Source organism: Hydractinia symbiolongicarpus, chromosome 15 (assembly GCF_029227915.1).
Source record: "Hydractinia symbiolongicarpus strain clone_291-10 chromosome 15, HSymV2.1, whole genome shotgun sequence".
In the NCBI taxonomy this organism is placed as follows: Eukaryota; Metazoa; Cnidaria; class Hydrozoa; order Anthoathecata; family Hydractiniidae; genus Hydractinia; species Hydractinia symbiolongicarpus.
In genome coordinates, this window is record NC_079889.1 from 6,157,965 (window position 1) to 6,177,758 (window position 19,794).

Consider the following 19,794-nt stretch of genomic DNA (forward strand, 5'->3'; position numbering starts at 1 on the left):
AAAACAGAAACAAAAGAAAGAACAGGCAGACCCTTTCATAATCTGACTGTGACATGAGCACCTACCCGCTTTATTGATTACGCCACCTATCCACTTGCCAGCTTTATCAAGAAAACCCTTACAATTCTGCTCGGCTTGCTTGCACTTCAAGGAGTAACAGTTTAAACATTTTATTTTCAATTTTTCTTTGCATTTCTGTTTGGCTTCCTTTACTTTGTCGATCGCTTGTCGAAGTTGTTTCTGTGCGTCTTTGAAAGCTCTATCTACCGACTGTCGTGCCCTTTCAATCGCCTAAAATATACATAAAATTGGTTAACTTTTTCGTGTTTTTATGATTGGCTGCAGTAATAACGCTACTCTTACGTCTGTCAATCCTCTGAGATCCACGATCACACGGATATAAAAATGTGCATCTGAAATACTGGTGTAATCGTATCCAGCTGCCACGTACAACTCTGCGTAGATAAGATTCCAAACTTTTCCATAGACGTGTATTTCTAACTGAGTCATCGTAATGTTCACGTATGCAGATGCCTCAATACCAAGTATTTTCAAATAACCTTCAAAGTACATCTACGAAATAAAAGAAATATATCTATGTGAACCTTCTTTTGGGATCACTTAACAATTAAGACTATTTAACTTGGTGGCATCAAAAACTGTTTCAAATTCAGTAAGTCATAATTCCTATACCATGTTTACTGTATATTACATCAAGACTTACCTTGAAGTAGGGGAGTGAAATCAGTGCACCCTTCATTGCACGCTTGAAATGAAAGAAAAGTTTTGGTCCAACATTCTTGTGAGAAACGTTTCGCGACATAATAAGGTGACCACCTAAATTAATAGGGTCCAATTCTCCATCAATGTAAATTTCCTGAAAGAAAAGTAAGTGAAGAGACTATGTTACCTTGTCAAAAACAGATCTTGACATAGATATTGCAAAAAGGGCTATAGAAATGTCTTAATTTTGCAGAATCACAGTAATATTCGTCTATATCTACATCAACGAACATTTGATAAGCTTAACCCTTCACTCAACTTCATGTTATTAAAATTTAACATATGTTTTCCTTCCACACTTCTTATTTAAAATCAATCATTCAAAATCCTAAAAAAAGGATACAATTTTTTCTGCGCAACGCAAGAAGCTTGGAATCTTGAAATAGTTAAAAAAAATTTTTTATAAAGATATTGCACATCATGCAATTAAGATTGACATACCCTGTCAGAGTATTTAATTTCCGCTTTGATCTGATAACCAAACAAATCCAACACACCCTTCAATCTAAAGCCATTTTGAATGAGTGGACCACCAGCACTCCGCAAGTCTACATCTTTACCAGATGGGTTATACGATACCTGCAAGATCACAGAGCAAATTATCAAATTATATCACCCCAGTAATTCTGCATTTGTGAATCATTTATAAATTCATACTAAAAATTTACAACAAAAAATATTACAAACAAATATATTCCAATTCCATCGTAAGAATGATAGTTGATTGACTGTAGCTTAAAGTCTCCAGTTTCACCAAAACTTATCAAAAAAATATTAGAAAGTAAAATCATCATACCCGGAGACCTTTCGGAAATCCGGCTCGGTGCACAGGACCAGGAAGAGAAGTTGGACCACCACACATACGCACAAGTTTACCAATAGTTAGAGCTGAAATTCTGCCGTAGAAATAAGTGGGCTTTCCATAGCCAAAATATATTGCAACACGTAAACAATGACCCTAAAATGGTTGACAATAAAGTTTATTAAGAATTTTTACATTCTAAAATATTTAATGTCTCCCGTTTGATGAACACGCACCACTTGATCCCAAATATTTTAAATAAGAAACTTCCTAAATAGATTTTTTTGACACAATGCTAAATTTTTATACTGTCATATTTAAACTCAGTAATATATCAAGCATACAATGGAAAGTAAAAGTAACAAAATTCACCTCCTCTGCAAAGTCAGCGTCATATATGCAATTTTTTCCAAAATCAAGCTGTGCCCCAAATTGAAATCCAGAAAGACCAATAGGAGAACCGACTGTAATCGTAATTCTATGAGTATATTATAAAAATGAAACCTATTTAAAAATTTTCCAATTACAACTAACATAGAATAGAAAAATAAAAAATGCTTACGCTAAATGGATATTGCCAATATTCAGCCAATTTAATCCAAATGCATGGTACCAAATTCCACCCTTCATATACAACGTGCCAGTAAGATCACTCGTACCAATCGTGTGTTTTAACGAACCACCAAGTACAAGCGATCGCTCACTTTTCATTCCATCCACAATGATTTCACCTACATTAACAGGTATCTTAACTTCTGCTTTAAAACCGACAACTCTCTTATTAGCAGTTGTGTTTACCTAAACGTAATGTACAAAATTTCAGATGTGTCACAAACAGTTTCTACTAAATTATCTTGTAGCAATTAAATGGTTTACCTCTGCAAACAGTTCTAACTTATGAAAGTAGTAGTTTCCGGTAATTTTGATTTTGTAAAAACCAGCCGAGACTTTGTAATATCCTTTCTTTACTTGCCCTGCAATCCGAAATCTTGCTTTTGGACCAACTACAGATTTCAAGACTTCACAAAACGAACTGCCATCACAATCTTTAGGAATACTAACCTTCATTAAAAAATTATAAGAGTACAATGGGACTAATGGGACTACTTTTTGTGAATTCAACAAAAACTTAAGGATACGGTTTCTTAATAAAAACATTTCACAGATGTAGCTTCTATGCTAAAGTTTCCTGCAAGTTTAACAAAAAAAGTAATATTTTGGTTATATAAAACAGATACAAGAAGCCCTGCGGCTTAAAGACTTCCGCCATTAGCAATAATCTAAAAAAGTACTAAACTTTGAAGAGGACTGAGTAATATGGGGGAATAAAATCATCGAATATTCTAAAAATTTAAAATTAAATTTTTGATTATTATTGTAACTGCAAAACATAGCTAACTTAACTTACATAAACTTCATTTCTCTTTAAGAACAATTTTAAAAGAAAAATAATAAACCTGAAAATTAATGAACAACAAAAACCAAATAAGAACAACGGCAAGGCTGAAAATTTATCCATTTTCTCTTTTTCTCTGAAAAACAACTTGGAAAATATCTTTAAAGGTGGCAGCAAATTTGTTTTTACATAATCAGTTACGAAGGTTATTTTCAGACTACATATTCTTATTTTTTCTTTTATACCACACTTGTCACGATTTTATAGCTATAATACATTATCTTTCACCAAACATATTCAGCCTCAACAATTCCTCCTTAAATTAAAATTCATGAATAATTACTTAATTAATTCTGCTGAATATAGTTTTAGTCTACGTGCTTGCAAAGTTGTACACAAAGAAATGACGTAATTATTAAAGAGAAACGTTAATAACATCAAAGATGGCGCATTATAAGACGATCTTCATTATGCTACACTGCACGAGCTTTAACTTTCGGTAGCATATAAACTTTAAAATAAAGTATTGTTCATTGGATAATAAAACAATTTGTTGCACTGTTAGGATTCTTATTGGCTTAAAACTCATTTTAGCCTCTTTCTCAGAAAAAAATTTGTCAAAACGAGGATTTAGGCTTTAGCCTGGATAAGTTTCGGGAGAAATGTGGTCGATATGTTTGCATGTTTGCGTTGCTAACTCCGCTCCATTTCGTCAAAAATTAGTGAAACTACTTTTTTTTAAATTGTGTCTGGCTACAAATCTTGCTTGACTTAAATTCGAAATTTAAATAATTATCAAATTATGGACGAATGATTCATCAAAAGAGGATTTATGTGGTGTTTTAGAACAAAATGCAATAAAACTTGTGTAGGAATATTTTTTTTTGAAAACATGTAGTAAGATATTGTAGAGCTGAATAAGAGCAACACAATGAAATATTTTTAGGCAACACAAAAATTGATAGAGGGGAGTTACCAAAAAATTAACTGAGGAGGGTTTTTTTGTTTGAATTTTTTTTCTTCGTTCTAGTTTTTTTCCACATATTTTTTGTTACATACTCGTCGAGCAATTTTTAAAAAAAAGTAAATTGTGACAGAGATATTTTGAATATCTAAGCATGTGTTAAAAGGTCAGCTGTATTCTTAAAACAAAGTTATACATACAGCTGCAACTGCAGTAAGCCCTTCTGGAATTTCCATTTTGTATAGATCTTTTAATGGTTCTTTGGAAAATCTGGTTGTTTTTGTTGTACGAAATGAACCATAAAATGAGGGACACCACGCAATAGCCATCTAAATGAAATATCTAGGTTTATAACAAAAATATCAAAACATTCCGACAATGCTTTTTCTCTAAACTCTTTTTAAACTTTATTTCCATTAAGTTTAAACAAGAGGTATTGTTATTTTTCTAATATTCAAAAACATAAGTTCGGTAATGAAGTGAGAATTCTGTAAATTAGAATAAAAATCCGATTATAACAACTTATTTCAATAATCCAAGTCATTTTCACAGTTAAGAAAAAGCTTACCTCAACTTGAAGTCCAATCGCATTTAAGAATTTTGAAACAGCTTTTCCTACTGAGCCAGTGTTAGCCATTTTGTCTAGGACAGCACCAAATGATTCACCATCAAATGTGAAACCAAACGCAATCTAAGTTGTAAAAAATTATGTCTCACGAAACTCATTGCGACCTAGTATGGCTTACAACTGATATGTAGATCACGTAGATCTATGCCTTCTCCCCAGATAGGTGACAAAAGTGATGACATGATATCCAAAGTCTATTTTCTCACTAACAGGCATCTAGGCATTGACAAATGAGTGTACATGCCATTAGTGCAAGATTCCTTAGGTTTAAAATAATTTTCGTGCAGTCAGTTATGTACAAAGACTTCAAAACTTGAGTGATCTGTTACTCTGTCATTAACCTAACTTTTAAAAAACATGAACAATTTTCCATTAGCCAATAAAATAACGATGCAATGGGGGCAACGAAGAATTGTTTAGGAAATGGAATTGGGGTAAACGAAGCTCTGTTCCTCACAACCAAAATTTCGTGGCTTGGTATGCAAAATTGTTTCATAACATACAGAAAGAAAGTCAATGTTTTACTTTTCTATCCCAGCCAGCGTGGATGTAGATTACTTCAAAATGGAGAGGGACACCATTGAAACTTTTAGTAGCAGAAATACGAAATGGTGATTTAAAAAGGTGTTTAAAGTCATAAGCAATAGATACTGGACCAAATTCAAAATCCCAGAGTCCAAGGTTTCTGAAAAAACATAAAAAGATTGTTATAAAACTTGTCAACACACGAAATTAGAAGTAAGAAAAATCTTAATTATTGATAAAAATTGCCTCACTTAATTGCAGCAATCACTGCACCTGCAGCACCATCAAGATCATCTGGTAGTCCGATTGCATTTACTAAGCCTCGTAACTGCATCTTTTGAGCAGTACCTAGCATAGACGACACATCATCCAGAAAAGAAACGTTGCGGAAAACGACGCTTTTAAATATTGTTGGTGAAAACAATCGGAATTGGCCCTTGGCAAGGAAACCGTAGTGTGTTCCATCTGAATAGTAAGTGAACCTTAAAAAGAGATCGTTAGTAAAAATAAATTGTATTGTTTTCTTCTTAGTAGCCTATGTTAAAAAGTCTATAATGAATACCATATCACGTGTACAAGCGAAACTTTAATGGATTTAAAACATGATAAAAACCTGAACTTTTCGGAGGATTAGATTAATCCTTTGAAAAGTTTAAAAACCCTTATTTTTAAATCCTTTTTACTTATTTTACCCATAGTGGCAAATTAGCTATTATTGGGTTAAAAAAACAGTCTCAAAAGACTTGTCACATTTAAGGGTCAATTGTTCTCTATCTTTGTGCAAAAAATTACAATAAACTAATGACAAACAATACTTAGTTGAATTTGAATGAGTAACTTAAATGTAGAGGTAGATGGATTAGAAACTAGATACGATGTATTAAAATTTCTAGGCTTCGAGAATTTGAAACAAAAATGTTAAATTCCTTTCTATGGCAACAAATTAAATTTATATAAATTTATAAAAATCACATTTTGTTACTTTGCACACTTTTCCACTTCAATCTATTTTAGAAAATATTGGAAAATAAATTATGCCATAGTGTGGAGGTCAGGAGAATGATCTAACAAGAATCAATCTAAGCTGCAATCAACAAGGTTACATACATAACTTCATGCAGACGAACTTTGTTTTTGGGGACATATTCGTAGGCTTCATTGATTCCAAAATCCCATCCTTTCAGAGAAGTGGTTTGGTCATTTGTAACACGAACAGAAAAACCAAGGATGGGCAAGTTTTCATCTGCAGGTTTGCTGTATTCTGGTATAGGATCTGTTTTTCTATATGAAGGAACTTTGTCTGCTGCTTCTTTGATGGTTAGTAGTGGAAATGGTTCAAAACAGTACTAAAAAAATAAATTTTATAATTCAAATGAGTATTTAAATAAATAAGAGATCTTAGTGCCATATTTTTTTTAATTCTATTTCACTGGAATAACCAAAACAGGTTTAAGGCAACAAAAATTGTCTTGAATAAAACTGCTTCATAAAAGGAAAACTAGGATTCAAAAAATAAAAATACTTGTCATAAATTATGGATAACCCTATTGAGCTGTACCTCTAGGACCTATAACTTCTAATGGGATCTATATCACTGAATTCGCATCATTGATTTCATAATTTTTTACCTAATGTTCTTAACACAATCCAGGTTCCTCACCCCTTTAGCCCACCACACCACTCCTATATTGTTTCTTGAAACCATTTATTCTTTTTTTTGTGAAATCCTTAGTAAGAAGGTTCGACATTTAAAATTTTACTATGATCATTGTGGAGAAGGTTTTTTAAATAACAATAAAAAAGAAAGTTCAGAAAACAAAGTATGTAAACATTGTAACATCTATAGCACTGATAATGGTTTTCTAACGAAAAGCTTTAGCTAAAAAATTTAAAAATTGTTGTTGTCATTTCATTTTATTCCATAACTTGATGACTAATTTTAACACAAAGTATGTAAAATATAGTAACTTGATGTATGTATGAAAACAGGATGTACTTTTTAAAAAAAAGGTACATAGACATACTCCAAATATTTTTGAGTTACAGAACAAAGTAAATATCCAAATTTCATACGTACCTTTTTTACACTGCCTCCCTCTTCCTCCAATGTTCCAAAGTATCCACTAGTAAATTTTTTCAATCTAAAGTTTAAATGCTTCAGGACACCAGCAGGTGCACTACTTCCAATATACTTCAAATTCACACCACCACATTCTCGATGGATGTAATCTCCAGGCGAAACAGGAAGTGTTGGTGATGGTGTAGGCTTATCATCTAAAATTAAACAATTGCTCCTACTGTTCCCTGTCAGAAAAAAATAAGAAAAACCTTTAATTTTGCATAGCGTTGCATATTTTGTATAGCACCTTTGCAAGATTTTGTTGGGCAGACTTTAACTTCTTCAACAGCACCGTTACAACTATCACCACCTTTATTAGGAGCAGGGTTTGTACATGCCCGAGATCTTTTGGTGTGACCTTTAAAGCAGAACCAATTTTCTGAGCATGGACTCCAACTAGACCAGCCAGCCCAATTTCCATCAATTGCACCTACAACGTTACATTTATATGCAGTTTATATTTGATTTTTTTTCTTTTCAAACAATATCACTACGAAATACTGACCTATACAGTTTGCAAGTTTGCAATGTTTGGTTTCAGTAAATACTCCACTACAATTCCGTGCATTTTCACCCGATGGAACTGGATTGTTACACATTCGTTTTCGATGCATTGTTCCTGAGCCACATGTTTTTGAACATTCTGTGAAAGATGACCACCCACTAAATCCACCATGAACTAATAAAAATATTACAAACACTGTGTAACATGCTTTGAGTACAATTTATTGTAACTCACACCTTTGTTGAAAATATTCTCCTGATAAGACAATCTTTGCAGATTAAACAGTTATTTTTACTAATTTGTTGCAAGTTTGCAATCTAAAATTTTTCACTATTAAAGCCAGGACAGGAATCTGATCCTTAATGCTGTAAGATATGCTTGTTGACATTTTTTTTGCAGCTTGTGTAATTTTTGGCAGAATAACTAATGTTGGACAAAGTTTGTAAAGCTAGCAAAAAACAACACAGCATGGGCTTTTTTTTAGGAGTTATACAGTTCTCAAGTACAAATACAAATTTTACAAATAAAATTGTATTGTTAAATCTAAACAAAGAGTCGATTTAGATAAACTTTTTTTGTAACAAAAAGTATTTTTTGCATCTGTACCAAAAGCTTCCTTCTTTTGACCAAACTGATTTTGAAAGTTCGTGTTTTTGCAGATCGAATATAAATTAATCAGGTTTTATGTATGGATGTAAAGCTAAGAGAATATATTCTTTAAACTGACAACGTGTTGATGTGATATTAAGAAAAATAGTTAAATTTTATTGTACTAGCTCCAATAAAGTATAAAGTTGATTTTATACTTTTATATTATATAAAACATTTTCTTTAACAAGAGCATGCAACTTTTAATTCCTATGTCATGCATAATTAGATCATGTCAAAAGTTTTTAACCAATTGTCGTCCGCTTAGTTGGGGTGTTGTGGCATAAAAATAAACTAATTACTTGTCACAGTATTTATATACATTCTACAAGTCAAATGTTTTTGTAATAAAACGTCCTGTAAAAGAAAATTTGCTGCATGCGTTTAATATTGCTTTGGATACCATAGTAGCTGGAATGCATTTTATTCAAATGCCAAAATTAAAGGAAAAGGAAAACATTGTGCTATTTATTTTACTAATTATTTTTTTATTATTATTTATTTATTTTTTTTGCTTCTGTTTTGAATAAAAAGGAAATAATCAATTACGATCTTTTTTATTGTTTATAAATTAGTCTTTATGCCATATCAATACACATATCTTTTTCTTAGCATATGCCTTGCAGTAACTCAATTCTGCTGATGACTGCTTACAAACCCAGTACTTAGAAACAAAACCTTTAAAATAAGTAGATCTTGATAAATACCAAGGAGTTTGTTAATTTGTGCTTTTATATAAGGAAAATTCTGTGTTCAAAAAGGCAATATGCTAATTGTGCCTGTGACAATTACAAAAGATAGATGCTTTTGCATTTTAACTATTCTAACATTACGCAATTATGTAAACTTGGAAAGGCATGCAAATATATCAATTCCTACATGGGTAACTAATGAAACCTGGGACAAAGATTAGCAGCCAAGTTCCCTAAAGTCGATCCAACTCAAATCCGTTTTAGAGTGTTCTATCCAGTTATCGACTTGGAAGGGCCAATGCTACGAACAAGCTAAAAAATCTTTAATGATGACAACATGGTAATAATGACTTAAGGTCTTTGTCACTAAGTTGTTGATATTTCAAAAACAAAGTTGATAACTGGATAGAAAGAAAGAGTTGAAGATTACATCACAATTTTGCCAATATTCTTCCAAGCCAATTATACTTCACTTATATCCCAATTGGTTAAATACCATGTATAGCAGCCTGCAAGCCATAATAAAATAATGTTTTATGGATCTTTTATGATTTCTAAGCACAATTCTTTTGTTAAGTTTGTGTTCAAGGCAGACTTTACAATTATTTCGTCAGTCCCAGTGAAATCTAACTTATTTCACACATTCATTCATTCATGTGAAAATATAAAAACAAAGAAGAAGCAAAAATCTTTTACCTCTGAATAAATTAAATGTAAATCCCTCCTGCATTAAAACATATAGGAAAACTATCTGCATATTTCCCTGTCTCTCCTTATCTAGTGAAGCATTATTGTGCTCCATGAATGGAGAAAGTACTAAACCAAAATATTAAGTATATAAAAAAATTAACTCACCAGGACAAACATTGAAGCAACCAAATATTGTCTCTGTAAAATTTCCTGGGCAAGCTTTTCCTCCAAACATAGGAAGTGGCATGTTACACTGCCGATAGCGCTTGATTGTGGCACCACCATTCTTTGTACATGTTTTAGGGCATGCTGACCATGGACTCCAAGGAGACCAACCTCCATCAGTACGACCCTCTAATAAAACACAACTATACTCAACCTTTTTTACCAATTTTATGTCCTGTCTATTTACCAACATATTTATTTTTTGTTAACAGTCAAATTCAGTTTAAAAAAAGAAATTAAAGATATACCAGGACACTCCATAACACATTCAAGCTTTGTTTCAACCATAGAACCAGTACAAAAGGAGCCACCATTTGATGGAGGAGGGTTATCACACAAGCGTGTTCTGTTGACAACTGAGCCACCACATGGAACTTCGCAGGTGCTCCATTGTGACCATTCTGATAAGCCACCGTCAACTATAAAAACAATAAATGTTAAACATAGATAGCCACTCCCAAACAGAAAAGTCCTGTATGAAACCATTGAGAATTGAAAGTGGAGGAGACCTGTTCCAAAAGAAAACAAAATCTAATTATATTTTATGTAATTGTCAAAATCAACCAAACTTAAAAAATAACTTGCCATAAAAGTTTCTGTGTCAATAACTTATAGATTACATTACATTAAAAGTTTTTACTGCATAAAAATGGCCTGTACATAATAATAACATATAAATGAGTATCTCTAGTGTGTACTTAAAACATCTGCATCTGCAGGCAAAGATAGGGATTTCAATGTTTTGAAATAGCATACCTTTACTTTTTTTATATCCCTGAATACAATATTTTGTCTTACATAAATAACAAAGAAGGGATGTAAAAAGAGGTCATATTTAAAAATTGTGTCACATTTCTTCAAACATATTAATTATATCATCCAGCAAAATCCACATAAAAATGAAACATGGTAAATATTTAATAATTTTCCATGGTAAATTAACAAACTAGTGACTTAAAATCAGGTAAAAATTCAGTAGGTGGGTTTCAACAGGACACTTTGTTTTATCTATTTAGGTGAATCCTGTTAGGTGGAAATCACCAATGACACTTTTGGGGACAATTCCTTATGTCAAACATTTGAGGGCAAGTTATCTAAATAAACTTTTGCTATACACTAATTGGGTCACGTGTACGGTTTTTCACTTCTTCTTCTGATTGGGTTAAAGCATGTGACAATGAGTGACTGAAGCATATCTTAAAAAATCTTTTCTTCTGTCACTATCAAAATGATTTCTAAGAAAAGATGGGTTGTGTGGCCGTCCAAAATTAATAACATTTGTTTTTTTAAAGTTTGCAAATTTTTTAAACCACCCATAACATACTTGACCTGCCATCCACCCTGAATCAGATATGGAGTACCATGTGTTGAAACAGAATTTGTTTCCTTTTACACATCTTTTGAACAAAAACAGGACAGAACAAAAAAAAACAGAACTAAAACAGGAAATAAAAAATATTTTTCTATCAAGCTGGGTTCACACAGATGAAAAAAAATGTTTCAAGGATTTAGTACTAAAACGTTTTAATCGCTTAAAATCATATTTAAAATAGAAAAACATTAACTTTGCAAATGATATCTTATGTTTTTACAGCTAAAAATTAAAAATAAAATATGAGTTTTTATAGAAGATAAATTCTTTTAAAAATTCAATAAATTAACGTTTGGTTTTCCGATCTTAAAACATAATTTTTTCCCATATGAACATATACCAATTTTAAAGACAATTAAACATTTTGTTAAAGTAAGAGTCACAAATCCATGTGAACCCAGCTTTATAAGTCAAAAATTCAGTTTACTTTAGGGCAACATTGATATTTGACATAGCATATAATTACAATACTGCTTTGTAAGTTGACTGTATACCTGAAGTGTTTCCTAAATTTAACTTCATCTACTTCAGACATCCTTCTGCTTATCTTTAATTTACAGACAAGAGAAAAAAACATGTCAGCAACTTTAATATTATACAAAAGGCCCTGTGAATTTAGAGTTTAACAGACCAGCCAGGAGCTATTTTTAAAAAAAACAGTTTTAAATCTCGTTAAGCTGTTAAATTCATCTGCCATTTGTTGAAAAACTGAAAGCTTAGATATAAGATTGGATTTCATTTTTGTTCCAAAACTAAATTAATTTGATATTTTCATGGAAGGAAAACAGCCACATTGAATCTGCCAACACGAATAAATAAAACTAGTGTAATCTTTATTATTTAAATTCAATATTATTTTGTAAAAATAGAAGGTGGGGGGATTTCCTAGTAAAAAAGGTTAAGCAAAATAGGGGAGTTGTTCAAAAAAGGGTGGGGTTGCTCTATATTCCAGAGTAAATTATTGCTTCTTAGATTACCTATACCTCAAGTAAGACCAGATCATTTAATTTAGTCTTAAAACAGCAATTGCTTATTTTTGTATTGTTTTAGTTTGCAGCCAGTTTCTATTTCTTTATTTTAAAAGTTACATTTTTTTATTTATTAACATATTTAAATTAATGTTTCTGCTTCTCAAAACCTATTAGAAAAAATAATTTGACGTTTGCAATTGTAAAAAGATTCAATAACCTCAGTAAACTAAGCTTGTGGCATTTTCGACATTGGCAACAGTAGAAAATTAGAGATTTATCTATGCATTAGCCTAAAATTAACATTTGAAGTGCAGACAAAGTAGACAAATTGAATTAGCAAGAATACAACGCTTTCTCACTATCTATTTAACTTTGCTTTTTGGTAGATTGATCCATATATATTTTTAAACAATGTCAACAGAAAGTGCTTTATGATGTCCTTGAATATGAGTTAATATACGTTGTTTGCATTACACATCTGCTACAGGATGAAGATAATAGCTTGACCTCAATATAATAGGGGGTTACTCTTAAAATAAAAAGGGTGCAATCCCTAATAATAGGGAGATTGTTTTAAAACTAGGGGGTGTCTGACTCTCCTTATGTAAAATTAATGACGAAATAAAATACTTGTTGCTGAGTTAAAAAACAGTTTTCTAATATTTTAATGACTTGATATCTCACCTGGTCCACTTTCTTGCTTTGCATTGTCACCATCACAATAATCACCATTTGTGTCTGGAAGTGGATTTGTGCAAGCTCTTGTTTTCACACGTTGGTTTCCTGAGCATAAACCTTTTCCCCAGCTGCTCCATTCTGACCAACTAGCCCATCCACCTGATATGTAAACATATACTATTTAGACATGGCTCCAAATTAAAATAAAGAATGTCAATGTAAGATATTGGGGTGGTATGGCCAAAAAAATACAGTTAAAAAAGCAAATATTTGCAAAAACAAAATTAAAAATTGGAGTGTTTTTGCCATGATTTTCTCATGTAAAGACAAAAATCATTTCACTTTTCCACAACCTAATTAACCTAAAATATGCAGAAGCCTAAAAATCACTGTGTTTTGCTCTAAAATAACAAGAAAATATCCCCTTAAGCTTGGTTCTCACTATAGGCTAACGATGAGCTAACCATAGTGCGCATGTGTTAGCCGATTTTAACTTTTGAGCTGCGGGTACCTGATGTATTCTTTTGTAGCCGAATCCAATGCGAGAAAGAATAAAAAAGAAAGATAGAAAGAAAGTTTTTTTGTTGTTACTACTTCGAAGAAGACGACGTTGCCTGGAAAGAAAGGAATTAACAAAATTACGAAAAAGGAAACGACTTTGGGTAAGAAAGGCAGGGAAAATCTTTCATCATGAACGTCAACTCTTCTTCATCTTCTTCAAACGTAATATTTTTAATTTTAACAGCCATTTTAGTTTTAAAATGACCTTTCACAACGAAACATACAATTTTTTTTAAAAAAAAAATCGCTTTGGGCACGATTTATGTCGATTTCCTTTGATGATTACTGAAAGTGAGCTTATCTCACTGTTAGCTGAAAAAAATATCAAAAAATTTTAATTTCAAAAAATCGGCTAACGATGAGCTAACGATGAGTTCAGCTGTGAACTAAGCAGGTACTTTTACGTCCACACTATGGGCTAAGGTCTTAGCGCGTCATGCACACTATGGTTAGCCCATCGTTAGTCCATAGTAAGAACCAAGCTTTAAAGCTTAAAAACCACTATTTCGTTCAAAATTACCAAGAAAACGTCCCTTCGAACCTTTAAAATCACCATATTTTGTTCCTTAAAGCTTACAGCCACCCTATTTTATTCTTGAATAACAAAAACACGGTGTACGAACTTGCACATTGATGCATTTGGTATATATATGGTTGTAAAATAGCCGTAATTGGAACAGAAGTCATTATACTTTATTCTGAAAAACTACAATACGTTCCTGTAAACGTTAAACATCAATGTATAGTGTTTTAATTGTTTAATATCATCTATATAATAATACGTCAGTTCCGTGTGTCTGTCTGTCACTTTTGCAAAGAGAATTATATTCTTCACTATTTTCTTTGTTAAAATCTGTAAAACATCACCTATACATTTGTTCTGTAATTTACCAAGCTTTGACGTTAAAATAATATTGACGTCAACAGAAAGTATACTAAAATAAGTGAAGCCACAACAGTGCACCTAAAACTTAGAGGCTAAAAAACTTGGAAACAAGGTGGTGACGTCAATGATTTGTCAACGCGTGGGTAACTAGGGACCACCTGGGACGAATTTGGGTAAGTTTCCTAAAACTGGGTCCCCAAATATCTCTGTAACCGTTTGCCATAAGCCAATGATCATATACATTATCTTGATCAGTGCCTTAAGCTCTACACAATAGAGGCAACGTGTAACCAAGGTTCTACTTTTTTTCATAGATGGGTTGCTTACGTCATCAAAATTCAAACAACGCTTTTTTTCATTTTTATCCTGCCTCAGTGGATTTTTCCATGGGCTTTATCGACTAGTCTATATAATAATACGCCAGTTCCGTGTTTCTGTGACAGGCAAAGTGAATGTGTTAATTTTCCATTAATGTTGCCGAAAAATACATGTCTAATTTGGTAAATTTTCGACGCTACAGTGCGGCGTCAATAACACTACTTTAACGTCAATATCCTATATTAAATTAATGAAGCCATTACAGTAAACCTAAAACTTTTAGGGCAAATAACTTGGTAACAAGGTGGTGACGTCAATGATTTTTCACCGCGAGGGTAACTAGGGACCATCAAAGTCAAAGGAATTTGATATTATTTGTTGATTTAACGTCATATACAACAATATCCATACGTTGCAGCTTTAATTTTTTCTCCCTAAGTTTCGTTTGCAATATATCTATGGTTCTTTTTTTTACAACGGGCTGTCTTGTTCCAGGCACTGCAAGTCCATCATAGAACTTCTTCTGTTAGATGAAGATGATGATATAACAAATGAAGTTAACATTATGTATTAATTTGAAAGGTGTGCGATGATTCGCACGTGTAAATCAAGTAACGCATGCAATATAAAACATACGTGCAAAGAATGATACACATGTGATACCGGCTCCAAGCTTATTTTTGTTGCACATTCATTTTGCGGTAGAAAAATGGGGGAGGTTTTAAATCGTGATCCCCAAACACGATGATTTTTATATTTCTAGATAGATAGATAGATAGATAGATGTGCATATTTTACATGGCTAGCCTCACAAATAACGAGGGATATACCCTGTCTATTATTTCCAGGAGGGGCCATGGCTTAGATGGAGAGTCCTAGAGTATTTAATGCTCATTTTGAGCGACGCAGACCCAATTAGGGCCTGCGCTCTACTAGACAACTCCCGGCAACATCCAACGGCCCACACAGTGTGCCATCTTCCCAATTTCCCTCACATGGCTTGGGTTAACCCGGGGCTATGGTAACATTCACTCGCCCATGTTGAATCGCCGTCAAGAGGAATCGAACCCCGGTCTCCCGCACAGAGTACGAGAGCTGTAACCACTAATCTACGGCGCCACAATCTTGTTTATTTTTCAGGTCATCACAACCAAATAGGCAAAAATATGCTTTGCTTTCGAATTAAAAAAATCTTTATCCAAGTGGCTTAAATAAAACTTCAAAATTCCTTCAAAAAGTTCAGCTACACTTAACAAAATTTTTACAGAAAAAAAAATTATACCGCATGTAGGTTTCGTTTTTACAGGCATGAAGAAAAAAATCCTTAAAATTCAGACCTGCATGGTTTCCAATGAAATAAAGAAATTCTCTAAAATTAAATCCATGATAAAATGTCTATTCCGCCTGTAAGTGCATATTTGCAGACTTGCTTCATCTATGCTCCGTCGGCGTTCACCTCCGCATTAGTTAAGAATCGCATGGCTGGATTTCTTGGTAAGACCTGGTTACCAACAACTAAGGGGCCAGGCAAAAGAGATTTATGTCTACATAGTTCTTTTAACTAAGTCAGGAGTCGGTGAATTAGCTAGGATGGTCAGGTTGGCTATGTGTCCAACCAAGACGGAAATCTATCGGACATTTTGTCTGACGAGTCGCCAAAAATTATTTCGAGGGTTGCCATTGCACGCTACAAAATGGATTTTACAGGTTGATTTTGAAAACTCAATATTTATTTTTCAGGTATGCGATTAATCACACGCCTGAAACAATTTAGGCGTATGCCAAGGCGTGCGCGTGCGATCGCACGCCTCTCCTGAAAAAGACTGCTTGAGATGTCTTAAGGTGTCAGTAGCCCTTAAAAAAATCGGAAAAATCTTTTTCACATAATTTGTTACGAATAGCTATAATACTATTATCTTTCACCAAAAATATTCAGCTTTAACAATTCCTCTTTAAATTATAATGTCATGAATTGCCAAATATAGCTTTAGTGATAAGCTTGTATAATTATTCACAAAGAAAAGACATAATTAATAAAGAGTAAGGTTAATAAGGCCAAAGATGGTGCATAAAGGAAAAATAAACTCCAACCTCTATATATTGCCTCACTGCGAGAGCTCTAACCTCTAATAGCATTTTCGTTTCTCTTTAAAAATTTAACACAAGCTTTGTAAATCATACAGCTGTAAAAAGGTGTGCAGAATTTTGGTGTTTAAGAATACTTTTCTTTTGACCAAGGCTAGATGTAGCATGATATGCTAATGAAATTTATTTCAAAACAAACAAAAAGCTATTTTCAGAATTTAAAAAAAAAGAAGTTTTTTGCACACCCTTTTAATATCACCAACCCAACGTGGAGTTCCATTGTTTCAATGGACTTGTTCCAGGGATTTGTGTTCTGCTGTTCAGCAAGTCCTTTAAAATTTTTTTTTATATAACCATTCCCTTTTGATCTGATTGATGCAACAGCTGACTTTGTTCCATATTGTTAAGTTCTACTTAGTGCCGTTTCTAGTTACAGTAGTTTTTATTAGTAATTTATTAACAGCAGGGCAATAGACAGGATACCTTGTTCCGTACGAAATTGACCCGTTGTGCAAGGTTGGTCATTTTTCGCGCTTGTACGAAGATGGGCAATTTTGTACGAAGATTGGCATTACAATTGCTGTACAAAAATTAGGCAACGAATAATTTGGTTTAGAAATGAATATCTAAACATTGTTAATTACATTCAGTAAACATGATAATATCTTAAATATTCTCTCTTAATTTTTGACCATCATTATCTAATGATTGTACCAACTTCGTACAACCTAAATAACTGTGTACGAGGTTGGGCAACGCCATTGCTCCCACTTAAAACTTGATTCTTTTTATCCATACCAACTTCGACTTCAAATACTATATACGAGGTTGGGCCAACTTAACTTCTTCTAATTTATTTGAATTTTTCTGATTCAAACCAACTTTATACAACTGAGATAACTTGTACGACGTTGGGCCTACTTCACTTCTTCTACTTAGGTTGGATTGTTGAATTTTTTTAACAATACCAACTTCGTACAACTTAAATAACTGTGTACGAGGTTGTGCCTACTTCACTTTTCTACCTAAGTTGAATTTTTTTGAACAATACAAACTTTGTACAACTTGGAAAAATCCATCATTGTTTTATAAGTCTGTTCGGGTATTATTACGGAATTCCGTTCAGTCCTTTCAACTTCCAACCATTCCTAAAATTTTTCTTCCATGTACCTCTTTTCAGTCTCCATTGTGCTGAACATAAAAACATGCGTTAAAAGTTTTAATGTAAATTTAGAAATGTGCGTTTGAAAAAGCACTCGAAAAGGATTCGAAATTTGCCTACCTTTTCCTATCGAAATAACTTAATAGAAAAAAAAATATAATGAAAGTTTTTGCGTTCTTCCCCGTTCTCACTCAATTATTAACAAAACCATCCTTACAAAAACAGTTTTGTACGAGCCACGCAAAGGCACTGGAGACAAGGGTTATTTACAGGTTTTTTGCACGAAAATTTAATATGCATAGAATTCAAAGGCCACTACCATAAAAACCATGGAAAGGTTAATAAAAAAATCAATAACAATATCATACCTGATTAACCTTTTTTGAATCAAAGAGATCAAATTTATATTTACAAGCACTAGTACCATTTTTCAAAAATATTATTGTTTATTCTCTGTTAATATAAAACAAAGTATAAAAAATACATGTCTATTAAAAGAGCATATTATATTCATCAAACTATTTGCATAAAATGTAATGAGATCCCAACCTTGTCCCCAGGATCTGTTAGGCTTTTTATATTTATATAAAAAGCCTAACAGGTCCCCAGGATCTGCTAGGCTTTTTGTATTTATATAAAAAGCCTAACAGGTCCTGGGGACGAGGTTGATGAGATCCAGACAGGAGTCTAACCTGCTCGCGTCCTTAGTATTGTTTTAAATAGGCATCTAGATCGTAGAACAAATGTATTCTTTTTGAAAATGAAACAAAAGAAAAAAAAATATTTTAAAAAAGTTATTATTTTATTATAAAAGTTTTATTTTTTGACAATATTCGCCGCTAAACGAAGATGGTCAGTTTTGTACGAGGATGGTCACTCTCAGCGCTACGGCAAAAAAGCCCAACTTCGTACAGTGAATGACATCGTACGGAACAACCTGTCTCCCTTTTCTGCTCCTCTAGTGCTTCGATGTCTGTCCTGCTTTTTTAACCCTGCTTTTTTTAAAGAGAAAAATGGTGAGTTTAGTTTAATAGACTACAGGACAATGAGCCTCCTACCCGAACTAATTAACTACAGGCTAATTATTGTTTTCTTCCCCCAACACAACCCTTACCCCTTGCCATGCGTATCCTACATACTGAGCTAGGCTCTACAGAATCAAAAAATAAATCCAACAAGAGAAGGTACGTCTCACTAAAGTGGGCTAATAAAGCATCTTCTTAATAGCTTTAAATTTTCGTAGTTATTACATTAGTTATTATAGTGAGTTGGCTAGGTGTCTCGCATTCAAAAACAAGCTTTTCCACACACACGCTTCACCATGTGGATTTTGCGCGATGTGACTTGCACACGAAAACTTTTGATAAAGAGGGACGGAGAAATCGCCCCCCCTGGGATGAAGCCCCACACATAGAGAGTACACTGACACGTATCAATTTTGTTTCCTTCTCTCTCGGACTTCAAAATAGTTATAATTAGGGTAATGTTTTTATAAACAACAACAAGTTACTTCAAAAAATCCTTGTTGAAAAAGGCGATTTGCGCGTATCCTTTTGATTCGGTTCTAAAACAATCGCGTGACAGTATGGGTACGCGCGGAACTATATATAGAGCGAAAGTGTAAATATTGCTAATTTCTAAGAATTTAATTGACTTTTTAATAATAAAATAAAAGTTTTTGATGCCTGGGGCAAAGTGTTGTATTGTTGGCTGTGGAAGAAGTAGAAGGCTTGCTGGAATTGGCTGATTTAAGGTGCCACGAGAATTTGAGAAGTGAAGGGAAG

General features: G+C 33.0%; 1 protein-coding gene across 1 annotated transcript in view; it reads right to left on the reverse strand.

Annotated features, from left to right (window-relative positions):
- The window catches only part of LOC130628565 (uncharacterized), a 37,782-nt gene that overhangs the window by 16,950 nt on the left and 1,038 nt on the right, over positions 1–19,794 (reverse strand). The window contains exons 2-20 of the mRNA XM_057441512.1: positions 13,005–13,157; positions 10,226–10,396; positions 9,918–10,106; positions 7,723–7,896; positions 7,465–7,647; positions 7,176–7,372; positions 6,206–6,444; positions 5,350–5,580; positions 5,099–5,258; positions 4,514–4,636; positions 4,146–4,274; positions 2,462–2,647; positions 2,148–2,383; positions 1,958–2,063; positions 1,580–1,741; positions 1,225–1,362; positions 725–877; positions 364–573; positions 66–291 (exon numbers count right to left, since the gene is read on the reverse strand). Of these exons, the coding sequence (XP_057297495.1) occupies positions 66–291; positions 364–573; positions 725–877; positions 1,225–1,362; positions 1,580–1,741; positions 1,958–2,063; positions 2,148–2,383; positions 2,462–2,647; positions 4,146–4,274; positions 4,514–4,636; positions 5,099–5,258; positions 5,350–5,580; positions 6,206–6,444; positions 7,176–7,372; positions 7,465–7,647; positions 7,723–7,896; positions 9,918–10,106; positions 10,226–10,396; positions 13,005–13,157 (3,366 nt within the window). The remainder of the gene's footprint in view (positions 1–65; positions 292–363; positions 574–724; positions 878–1,224; positions 1,363–1,579; positions 1,742–1,957; positions 2,064–2,147; positions 2,384–2,461; positions 2,648–4,145; positions 4,275–4,513; positions 4,637–5,098; positions 5,259–5,349; positions 5,581–6,205; positions 6,445–7,175; positions 7,373–7,464; positions 7,648–7,722; positions 7,897–9,917; positions 10,107–10,225; positions 10,397–13,004; positions 13,158–19,794) is intronic.